This window comes from Seriola aureovittata, chromosome 12 (genome assembly GCF_021018895.1).
Source record: "Seriola aureovittata isolate HTS-2021-v1 ecotype China chromosome 12, ASM2101889v1, whole genome shotgun sequence".
Taxonomy (NCBI): Eukaryota; Metazoa; Chordata; class Actinopteri; order Carangiformes; family Carangidae; genus Seriola; species Seriola aureovittata.
In genome coordinates, this window is record NC_079375.1 from 3509797 (window position 1) to 3522000 (window position 12204).

At 40.2% G+C, this 12204-nt stretch overlaps 2 protein-coding genes across 10 annotated transcripts in view; one reads left to right on the top strand and one right to left on the bottom strand.

Moving 5' to 3' along the window:
- Positions 1 to 893: 893 nt before the first annotated feature.
- LOC130178336 (tripartite motif-containing protein 16-like) lies at positions 894 to 4144 on the bottom strand. The gene has a single exon (XM_056390451.1). The coding sequence runs from the start codon at positions 3991 to 3993 to the stop codon at positions 2407 to 2409; it is 1587 nt and encodes a 528-aa protein (XP_056246426.1). The 5' UTR covers positions 3994 to 4144; the 3' UTR covers positions 894 to 2406.
- A 3079-nt stretch (positions 4145 to 7223) lies between these two features.
- Positions 7224 to 12204, top strand: part of LOC130178837 (disco-interacting protein 2 homolog C) — a 204267-nt gene continuing 199286 nt past the window's right edge. For all 9 annotated transcript variants that reach the window (XM_056391367.1, XM_056391372.1, XM_056391365.1 and 6 more), the window contains exon 1: positions 7224 to 7449. In XM_056391367.1, the coding sequence (XP_056247342.1) occupies positions 7371 to 7449 (79 nt within the window). In that variant the 5' untranslated portion in view covers positions 7224 to 7370. The remainder of the gene's footprint in view (positions 7450 to 12204) is intronic.

Below are 12204 nucleotides of genomic sequence, written 5' to 3' on the forward strand. Positions count from 1 at the left end.
GGAAGATTGTTTCTACTTCTCCTCTGTCATTCAGAGATGTGATTGAAGATCAAGTTGTAGGTAGTGGTTATGACTGTTACCAAGCAACTGCAGAGCGGAGCTGACTACCTGATGAGGAGGGGAAACCTCTCTTTACCTAAAAAGACAGGCATCCAGAGCAAGTAAGGAAGAAGACCTACCTTCCAAGACAATGAGACTGGATACATATGGCTGTTTAAACTGGAAACTAAAGCAGCTGCCACCATTCACTGACTGAATAATTGACCATGTGACCACCAGTAAAACTAAATACACAAACAATAATTTCAAAAGCATTAAGTACAATTTTGAAAAGTTCATTAAGTACATTTTTACACATCGAGTGTAAAATTAAGGTCAAACTTGAATATGAATGTTAAATGGATGGGAATGTTTTCTTGTTATTGTGTCAAAGATAGATTATGTCAACAGTCGTTCCTCATTGTGGTTTATTTCACAGTCATCATGTTAGACTGATCTTTTAACTTTAAATGTGACTCTTTCCTCTGTTGTGGACCGTAGGGAGTTCTCCCCTGACAGCTAGACTCTTCACGGTATCTGTGGACCAGACCATCAGTGATCCACCACAACTGGGAGCAACTCTGAGGTAAGACCTGAAGTGTAAATATTAAACCTCATTCTATCTTAAACCAAAGAGTGGACTCTGAGCCACGTGTGATTTCTCAAACCAACACTTGTAATGTACAGATATGACTATAACAGCTGATGAAAAGTCCATTCAAGATCAATCAGATTTGATTTCAAGCTGTATCTCATGTATAAGTCAGTTAATGTCTGGATCATCCGCAGGACTAGTGATGATCACTATGATTATTTGTAGCTACAGTCAAGTGTCCTTCTGTCTTAACAGGAGCCTTTTCAAGATAAATCCAGACAAGGGAACCAAAGTGGAGAAGAATGAATCTAAACAACAGCAGCCCATCCATCCCAAGGTTCTTTCATTGATCACAAACATTACAGACTTTGAATGGAGACAGTAGGTGACATCATACATACACACACAAGTCCCTTTCTTTCATATACAGACAACTCTCAGGTATAAACAAGTGTGTTCCACAAACCATTTCCAGTCGAATATATTATGTGAATATTAATTTACCTGCTAATTTATAAAGTTTAAATGTTGAAATGTTCCATTGCAGGATAATTCTGCTTTATATATATATATTTATATATTACAGGGGTTGAATTTGCCCAAAGCTGATCTCTGCCTCCTTTAATACCATATCATCATATCACACTTTAATTTTTTTAATCTCCCAGTAAACATAATAGCATATGGGTCTTGATGAGTAATTTTCTAGACTACAAAGGGAAATGTTTTATATGATTTCTAAAGACATGGTCTGAAACATGTGAAAAAAGTGAGCTGAGGAGCTTTAACCTTCACTACATCCCTGGTCAGGTGGATGAAGGCGCCCTCTTGTGTTGTGCATCAGTTTCAGATTTCAGTTGTTCACCTGCTGTGATGTTCACTGCAGGAAGACGAGTAAAAACTTCACTCAGCCTTTGGCAGCTTTAAACAACATCAGTAAAGACACATTTAAATATATTTAATATCACACTGTGTCAGTTTGTTCACAGGAGTCACACCCTGTAACACTGATGCTGCATTCAGGTCACATGGGAAAGATAAAAGACAACTAAGTATTTGTTTTAGTCAATTGGATGGAAAAACAGTTTTATTCATGATGTGAAGCTTCAGTTTGTTCACACACTGAATCAGTAAAGTCTGTTAAATGACTCCTCTCTCACTTCATCCACACAATCAGTTTGTTTCACCTGAATCTCAGATATGGAAAAAAAATAATGAATCATCTCCTCATTGATTATTATCATGATAATTACAGTTTTATAAAACCTCATCGACCTTATTTGTAAGTTGATTTGAACAACAACAACATTCGATCTGACAAACACATAAATGTAAATGTAATTATAGATTTAATTCTTCAAGTGAGAACAAAATATCTGTGATAAAGGAAGGTCTGGTGATTTCTCTGTTAAGGCCCATGCAGTGGAAGAGAAACAACAACATACAAATACATCAACACAAATATTCAACAAACATTCAGAGCACAGAGAAGTTTATATTTTCATGTGGAGAAATGTCAGTTTAGGTAAAGAAAAATCATCCTGAGCAGTGATATCCTCCATGGCTCCAGCTCCACCTAAAGAAACTCAAACATCAACACAACAATAAATGAGAAGAGGTCAAAGTACCACCCATAATGTTTGATTGACAGGTGATCTCTGTGCAGTGCAGAAACACGACAGCAATGAGCTTTTAGCAACAATGATGGAGACAAAATAAAATGATGAACTGAAACACAGATTTGAACCAACTGCACCTTAAATGACCTTTGTCTATTTGAGTTCACACAACTCAGCTGTGTCATAAACCCAAAGTCCAGCATAGAGAGGCTGAGTGAATGTGGTCTGGACTCTGTGGAGGAGAGTCATGGTTTCAGAGACGCTGTAGAAGGACAGAACACCTGCTCTGTGATCCAGGTACACTCCTACTCTGGAGGACTGAGGACCTGAGACTGGAGTGTTGTCATTGTTGTACCACAATGTATAACTGTTTTGGTTACAATCTAACGCCCACGATGTGTCATTGCGTCCAAATAAACATTCATCCGAGTTCCCTGCTCTGCTGATATTCTTGTATGCAACTGCTACAGAAACCTTGCCTCCTCTCCACTCCACCTCCCAGTAACAACGTCCAGTCAGAGTCTCTTTACTCAGGACCTGCTCACATGAAGTGAACCTGTCTGCATGACTAGAATAAGACTGTTGTTGAATCATTACTGTTGCTTTTCTGCCCTCAGATAATAACAGATATGTATTTGCTGTGTTTGGATCCAGTGTGATTTCCTGTGAATATTTTAAGAATCCAGCTCTGGTCCTGGGCTCTGATTGTGACAGTAAAACATCCACTTCAGTCACTGTCAGTGAGATGTTTGTCCATGTGTCTCTCAGAATGTCCTGTAGTTTCTCTCTGAGCTGTGACACAGCTGCTGTCACGTCCTCAAAGTAGCTCAGAGGACGGATATTGATGCTGGATGAGTCTGTAGATTCACTGAGTCGTGACAGTGAGGGGTAGTTGTGTAGAAACTGGTTGTGATCCTCTGTGTGTGAGAGCTGCTTCAGCTCAGCGTCTTTCCTCTTCAGCTCAGTGATCTCCTGCTCCAGCTTCTCCTGAAGCTCTTTGACTCGACTCACTTCAGTTTTCTGCTGGGATCTGATCTGCTGCTTCACATCAGAGCTTCTTTTCTCCATGAGACGGATCAGCTCAGTGAAGATCTTCTCACTGTCCTTGATTCTCTGCTGGATTTGTTGTCGACTCAGCTGGAGCTCTCTCTGCCTCTCAGTCCTTTCTGCTGCAGCTGAGACTGTGTCGTGGCCTTTATGTTCATCCACAGAGCAGAGATAACAGATACACTGCTGATCAGTGCGGCAGAACATCTTCATCACCTCATCATGACGAGAGCAGATGTTCTCCTGGAGCTTCTTGGAGGGCTCCACCAGCTTGTGTTTCTTTAAACGAGCTACATCATAATGAGGCTGCAGGTGTTTCTCACAGTAAGAGGCCAGACAAAGTAGACAGGATTTGACAGCTTTCAGTTTTCTCCCAGTGCAGACATCACAGGCCACATCTTCAGGTCCAGCATAGCAGTGATCAGCAGGAGCAGCTTGGAGTCCAGTCTTCTTCAGCTCCTCCAGTAAAACTGCTAACATGGTGCTTTTCACCAGGACAGGTCTTGGTATGAAGGTCTTCCTATACTGAGGGCAGCTGTGGATTTTCTTCTCATCCTCTTTATCCCAGTGGGTTTTAACACAGTTGATGCAGTAGCTGTGTCCACAGGGAATAGTCACCGGATCCTTCAGTAGATCCAGACAGATCAAACAGCAGAATCTCTCTTGGTCCAGCTGATTTCCTTGCTGCGCCATGTCACCTCCTGAGAGTCACTGTCAAATAGTTTCACTTTCTCTGAAACAGAAACAATGTCGGTGCTCTGCTCTGTCCGCACTTGTTCACTTGCTGCAGTGAGTGAGACTTATCATCTCCTACAGTTCACCACATGTTGTCTACACCCATAAATATGTGACAGGGTGGAGCTTGATGAGTGTTGAAGCTAGAAACAAGGCAATGTTTTCAGTCTTTACTATATTTAACAAAGAGGAGCTGTTTGTTATAGGCAGGGTGTGTTATCTGTCTTTTACAACATGCAGTAAGAATTATGACCCAAGTAAGATACAAAAGTCACTTGGAGCTTGTTTGACATGCAAAGTCTCAGTGTCTCAGTAGACTTGACAAAATATCATAAAAAAGATGACCAAAAGTAAAATATAGAAAAATAAAGTGGCAAGAACAACTTTATAGGAGATTTAACACGAAAGAGATGATGTTGCTAAGAACTGCATCTGTTTTAAAGCCTGGTTACATGTGCTGTGCAGTAAAACGTGACACAACCAGATGTTATGTCAGTTTACCTTAACTACATTTGTAAAACATCATGAACATCAGTATCTTGTCATAAGTTGCACCACATTAAAAAATCAGATCTTCAGCCTCAGGTGTCAGCTGGTCCTGATGAGAGTGAAGAGCCACAAGATGGCAGTGTGTTCACACAGGACAGTGCAGACAGTCACTGATGTTGGTGTTGATGGCTAACAAAAATTTAATGAAAATGCTTTGAAAAAATAGAAGATGATGATGATGATATCCTACATCACATGTTGATTTTGAGACATTAGCCACACTTTTTGAATAAACAATATATTAATAATTATTATTATAATAATAAAAAAGTAATTAAAAAAAAGTAATACACATTAAATTCTGACCTGTAGAGGAATACGATGCCTGATAAATATCCAAAAATCTACAGAAGTCACATTTTCCTTTGTCCCCACATCAAAATGGAATATTTTTCCAATAATCAATACACACATAATGTTTTAATTTGTGAACTTTTAGATGCAACAGTTAACAGGCAGGTTTTGTTACCTTTGGGTAGAGCCACGCTAGCTGTTTCCCCCTTCTTCCAGTCTTTATGCTAAGCTAAGCTAACCAGCTGCTGGCTGCAGCCTCATATTCAGTCAGCACACAGGAGTGAGAGTGGCGTCAATCTAAATCTCTGACTCTCGCCATTATTTCCCAAAATTTCAAAGAACATAACTACAAACTTCAAAGATCAAGAATATCTTTTCTTTTGTTTGTTTATTTGATTTTTCTTTCTTCTGCTCCCACCTGACGTAATGAAACAAATGTGCAAAGAAAATATAAACTTGTTGAAAAGTTTTATTTTGAAAAATGTCTGACCCCGCAGAATAAGAGTCACCTCGGAGCACAGTCTGTCTGTGCACAGTCTGTGGAACTGGAAAATATGCAATACAGTGTGGCTGTGGGCAACAAGTGTAGCCCCTCACTCTTTGAGATCTACCTTCTTGATTGACAGTCACAGCATTCTGACCATTTTAATATCAAAACATTGTCTTTTTGAATGAATTCTGTGGCTTATAGTCAGTGTGCAGATGTTTTGTACAAAGCTTCACAGTTTGTGTCCATAAAATAACCCACCATGACTGATCACCTTCTGTTTGAGAATTAAAGGTGCTTGCATTTATTTATTTTTTTGTCATTTTACACTTTTGACACAAAATTGGAAACGCATTGATTTATCATTATGTACTGTAGCATTTAGATATTTCTTCATTGGAACTAAAGGCCCAGACCAATCCTGAGACCCTGAACAGAGTACACAAAAGTATGCGGCCAGTGGTGTCCGCATACTTTTGGCCATATGTGCACATTCACGCACATAGATAGATAGATAGATAGATATGGCGCCCTCTGATGGTTATTTTATCAGTTTTCTAATAATCTGTTTTTATTTTCTCCTCAAAACAAAAAAACAACAAAAAACAAATATGTGAGTCCTGAATGCGCAGTCATTATTACAGTTATTACTGATGTTTTCAAACTGTCCTAAGTCACCTGCAGTGAACTGCAGTCAATTCTACCTGCGAGCAGAATCAATACAACACAATTAACAGGCATCAGAAAGGAAGATGGATGATTTTGCCTCCAAAATAAAAGCACAAAAGCAGTTTGGTGAGGAAAAATGGAAAGTAATGGAGTCTGCGCCACAGCTACAAAGTAGTTGATTTTTTTTTTTTTTTAATAATCTGCTAGTCAGATCATTAATGTTAAATGTATCTGTCTCTAGAGATATAGAAGATAGAAACCAAAAAGTTGATGCTGCAAAGCTTCAGTGTAAGGTTTAACTGGCTGTTTCTAAGGTTTTTGATTTATTTGTATTTGTACTTTGGAAATTACACAACTTTATAATATTTTATGTGTATATAAAAAAGAGAAAAAAACACATAGCTTAACATGAATCAAAATATAAAATCCAGAACCATGAAAAAATACATCTAGACTTTTTATTTTCATTATTTTTGCTCAGTATTACCAAGATTTTGACTTAAAATATCAGAATTTTGATTAATTTCAATTTACTCTCTTGTAATTTTTGAGCCACTATTTAATATATTTGACTGTGTTTATATTTATCAGTAACTTTTCATCTTTTTATTGTGAGAATGGACTTCCACAATGACTCAACTTGGGATTTGGGCATGTAAATCAAAATATAATGTCAAAACCATGAAAAAAAAAATCAAAAATTGCACTTTTTAAGATTAATGATGAGATAATGGATCAAAATATCATAATTTTGATTCATCAAAAGTCTTAAATTCAAAATTTTGTCAATATTTTGTTATTTTTGCACAGTAGTAGTAGCTAATTTTTTAATTTAATTTTTTTTGATCAGATATAATTTTTGACTGAAAATGTCATAATTTTGACTTACTATGAGAAGGCAGTTTTGGGGTAATTAACCTCGTAGGGGGCCCCAGGACACACATTTATTGCTGGGTCCTTATTGACCCCCACTTGAGCGTGAACAATTTTTATAAATTATTAAAAATTTAAGTTGTTTATTAATCAAAACTTATAAATACAAACATCTAAATCTAAATTTAAAGAAACTGGAATTGTTTAAGTACTGTTACGAAAAGCGTTACACAAAACGCTCTTATTTTGAAAATGCAAGTACCGGAAGAAGAAGCGCCATGTCTTGGCTATCTTGACTCAGGTTTGCGGCGGACGAACAGCGCCGCTGCCGCACAGACAGCGACACTCAGAGACGCACTCTGACTGACTTTGGATTTTTTGGGGGTTCGAGGAGAAGCCTGAAGAGAGAAAAGAGGGAGAAAGAGCCGGAAAACAGAGATTTAAGTCGGTTTCTAAAGGCGGAATGGCGGACCGGGACCCGGTGCCGCTTCCTGCGGAGGTGAGGGCTAAACTGGCCGAGCTGGAGCTGGAGTTGTCGGAGGGTGAGTACTTGAATTTCACCGCGGAGCTCGGCGGCTCTACCCGGCTGTGCCCGGCGCTGCTGCTGCTGCTCTTGGTGGGCGTTTGAGTCGCTGCTGTTCGGTCCTTGCTGAGAGGACGAACCGGTTCTGAGTTTGAGCTGCGAGGAGGAAAAGTGTTGAGCTGCCACAAGTTCAAGTCCACATTTATTAAACGCACGCACACACGCTGCCATAGTGACTGCTCTGGTTTATCAGGCTGTGATTTGGATGCAGAGGATGTGGTGTTTCGGTGGTGTGGTACTGAGGTGGAAACAGACTTGGCATGCTGTGGTGAGACTGTAGTATTCTTATGATATTCTCACGTTATCATAAGTCCTTACTGCACAAATATGCCATGAAAACGAGATGAAAAATACAATTAAACAGCACAATTTAGCACCACACAGTTCCTCAAAATCCTCCAGGAATATAACAGAAATATCACAAAGACACAAATCATATAAAGTCATTACTTAGCACGAGGCATCATAGTTATATTATAAGAGAAAATGGCATAAAGTACCATATTAACCCTTAAATCACTGCTATTAGATTAGATTCAACTTTGTCATTGCACAGAGTTCAAGTACTGGGGCAACGAAATGCAGCTAATCATCTAACCAGAAGTGCAAGAAAACTCCACAATAGAGTTGTAGTGATGCCATTAGGGCTGCAGTTGTTGATTATTTACATTATTGATTAATCTATTGACTATTTTTTCTGATGACTTGATTGATCTTTACTCCATTAAGTGTTAAAAGTAGTAAAGAAAATGCCCATAATGTGCAGGGAGCTCAGTTTAACATCTTCAATCTGCTTTTTCACATTACAAACCCAAAATATTCAGTTTACAATGATACTAAACAGAGAAGAAAATAATAAAGTGTTACTCATATGTATTGTTTTGTGCAACCAGCAGTCCCAAACCCCAACATACTCAGTTTACAGTGGTATAAACAGAGAAAAACAGCAAATCCTTGCATTTAAGAAACAGGAACCTGTGAATATTTGGCCTCTTTTATGATTAACTGGTACATTTTCTGTTGATTATTTGACTAATCTTTCTATTATTAGATGTCAGAACAGATAATCACCAGCGTAAAGTGCACTTAAAGGTCTCCATTGAGCACCAGAGAGACGTTATAGCCCCCAGTGGGGATATCATGGGAATACTACAGAGGTTTATCTTTGGGTTTGTCAGTAAGAAGTTGTTGTTGTCCTCACTGTCATTTTGGAAAATCCCGTTCAGCAGAGCCCTGCATGCTGCTTAGATTATGAGCAGAGACTAAGCAGCTGTTAAAAGACACAGTTTTCACATGACACACTGCAGCCTGGCTGCTTTTTCAGGGGGGATGAATGATTTCCATTATATTCCAGCTTTTTCTTTTTTTCCATAACACCAGAGCATATATGCTGAAATGCAGCCTTGGTATTGATTTTCTCATTAACTCCCCTCCTCCTCCTCCTTCCTCTTCTTCCTCTTCTTTTTCAGATTGATATGTCACATTGCTGCAGACTCACTCTCAGCCTGGAGAGTATCATAGTGTCATATTTCAGCTGCCTGCGAGCTTAGTGTTTTCCCTGTTTCTCATGCAGTCTGGAGGCTTCGCGGGGCTCAGCCATGTATGGAGAAAGACGTGGAAAAGCACAGAGATGGAGAGAGAGAGAGGGAGAGAAAGAGGGGAAGCGATTTTTAACAGCTGACTGCAAATGCACACATCGCATTTTAATGTTTCCACTGCTGCTGCTGCTGCAAATGCAGGTTTCAAAAGCTGAGATATGCAGTGACGTAGAGGAGGGGGGAGGGATGGGAAAAAGGTGACACACATTTTTTTTTATGTAGCTTGCCAGCTTAGAGTTGCTCTAATGTAAACAAGTGCGTCTGAGGGAAATGGGGTCAGATGCCCCGTTGCATTATTTACATGCTTAGCTGAGGGTGTAAATGCACGGCGGCAGCCAGTGCAAAGCTTTCCCGCATCCCGCAGACTTTGACCTAATTTTTCAATTTTCCACGCATCATCCCTCTCCTCCTTCAGCGGGGGCGGTGGCAGAAATGACATTATCAACAGTCAGGTGCCGCTACAGCGCCACAGGGACCGCGTGTCCTGTTGAACTGCCCTTTGAGCAAGGCATTAAACTCCTGTTTTCCCTCATGGCTCACTTCCCTGACGGTTCAAGGGTTGAGATGCTGAAACATCCTCGTGGCGGAGCACATGTTGGGTTTAAAATTGCAGTTTCATGTCACAGGGGGAGGGATGATGGAGCAGGAGACGTCCACTGAGGATTCAAACAAACAAACAAACTGTGGCGCACGATCACGTAAACACCACAACAAAGTAATAATGATAAATTGGAAAATATGTGGCTGCTGAGGAGCAGCTCCACTGAAGCAGTTGGGGGTTGAGTGCCTTGCTCAAGAGCACCTTAATGGTAGTAAATAAGGAAGGAACTTTTTCTTCCCTCTCTGTTTCTACTTAGGTTAGTGAGTGCCTACATTTCCCACAATGCCTTTCAGACAACCCTCAGCACAGGTGTGACATTCGTAGCATCCAGCTGTCGGTCACGTGACGGTGTGACGTTTGCCGTCAGGGTTTTAAGTATCAGAAACCTTTAGTCTGAGTAAATGTAATCATCTTGAGCGTATCTGAAAACACTGCAGATCCTCAGGTTGCAGAAATGATAGATGAATCAATAATGAAAAGTATTGTTGATGAACTGATTGATTAATTGACTTGTTGATGTTTCAGCACCGACACAAATCAGTTGCAATCAGGAAATATTGATGGCTGATCCCTGATAATGTAAAGTATGTGGCCAATGGCTGTGGATACAGAGTCAGTTTTTATTATTATTGTTTATTATTTTGCTTACACTGCTGTACGCAACATGTCTGTGAATATTGATACATCCAGGCAGTATCTAACTCAGCATATAACTCCACACCAGCTGCAGTCCAGTACATACTGGGCAGCACACACTGGTTGCAAAATGGATGTCAACACCCAATGTGCCCTATTTAACCCCACACACTGACAGAATATCGATGCATGTCAACCCACAAGAACATGTGTCAAGATGCTGCTGAGACTCTCATTAAGCCTTCAGGGATCATTTTATCATACGTGTTTTGTGGATTGACAACATCCAGGCCATCGTATTTTGACATCTCAAGCCAAATCTTGAGACTAAAACTAGTGGTGAACTTTGTGGGAAGTGTTTTTTTGACTCCTCGCAATGTGGTTAATACACATCTCTTATTTCTCTTGATAAAGAAGCATTCCCGCGCCGCTAACCTCAACCTGAGTCTAACCTTAAACCTGAAAACACGTCTGTCCTCGCTCTCGAGGTCTAAAAAAACTTGCATGGTTTCCTCGCAGTAGTGGAAGGACACTCGCTGCCGTCCACTCCTATTGCAGCTGCAGACTGACAGGATGCCCTGAACTAATCTGGCTCCTGGCTCAATATTAAGCTCTGCAGTTCAGCCCCAGATAACAAGCTGTCCACCTCAACACACTGCAGATTACACACGCACACACGCACACACACACACACACTCACACACACAGACACACACACAGACACACACACACACACACACACACACACACACAGACACACACACACACACACACACACACACAGAAACACACATCAAGCTGACCCCGCCTGACCAGCTGTATCTGCTGCATTTTTGTTGTAAATTTTGATTTGTTTCCTTTTTTTATCTTTGAAACGTGACTGTACTTTGTTGTACCTCCCACAGACCACCTATCAATCAAACAGAGTGGGCGGGTTGTAAGTAGCACTTTCACTGGAGGCAGGTAGCATCACTTCTTGGCTGGACGACTCCAGCGATGAACAATGAGTCCCACATTTTAAGAGTTTATTTTTTCATCATTATTGATCCATTTCATACTTAAAATACGCTGCTGGATCATTTATTAATTTCTCTCTAAAGTGTGCTGGCTTGTAAAGTAAATCTTGTTTAATCAATTAGGGATGCGAGCCAATTGTGTTTTTTTGTAAAAGAGAGAAAAAGTCAAATAGTTGAGATTTGGACTTAAAGGGTTTTTCCAGTAATGGATGTTCCTGGAAATTAAAAGAGCATTCACCACAATAAAAGAATTTCCTGGCAGCCTGCACATTCAGCATGTGCATCACTATCGTCATTGTAATCACATTAAAAGTTGCTTCAGCAGGAGGATGAAGGCTGATTGTTTCATTAGCAAAGTGATGCTGTGAGGGATGAAAAGCACCGATGCTCATTTTCTCTCAGTCGTCTTACTTTGAATGTTGGTTTGCTGTCCTGCGGTGAAATTTTCACATCGAGAACAGTGCAGAAATGTGATTTGTGTGGTGGCAACAAAACGGTGTTTAAACGCAGTTTTTGACACGTGACATGGGCGGGTTCAGGCTAAAACAGGTGTGTGTAAAAAGTTCAGTTGTTTCATCGTATCGCAAAGTCAAACTCTTTTGCAAGCTTGGGTTGATGTTGAACCACTGGATTTCGTTCTCTCCTCCTTCGCTCACATATGGTCTTGATGATATTCCTCTGTGAGACTCTATCAGTCTGTTATTTTTAAGCTCTCCCTCTCTCTCTTTTCTTTCTTTCCTGAAAGATCTTATGGCAAAGCAGGAACCTCCTGCTCTCCACTGTTTCATTTCTGATAATTACAGCAGAGCCCCAGAGTCTGTTTGAAAAAGGACTCCGGCTCCCATGTATGATTTATCGGCCTT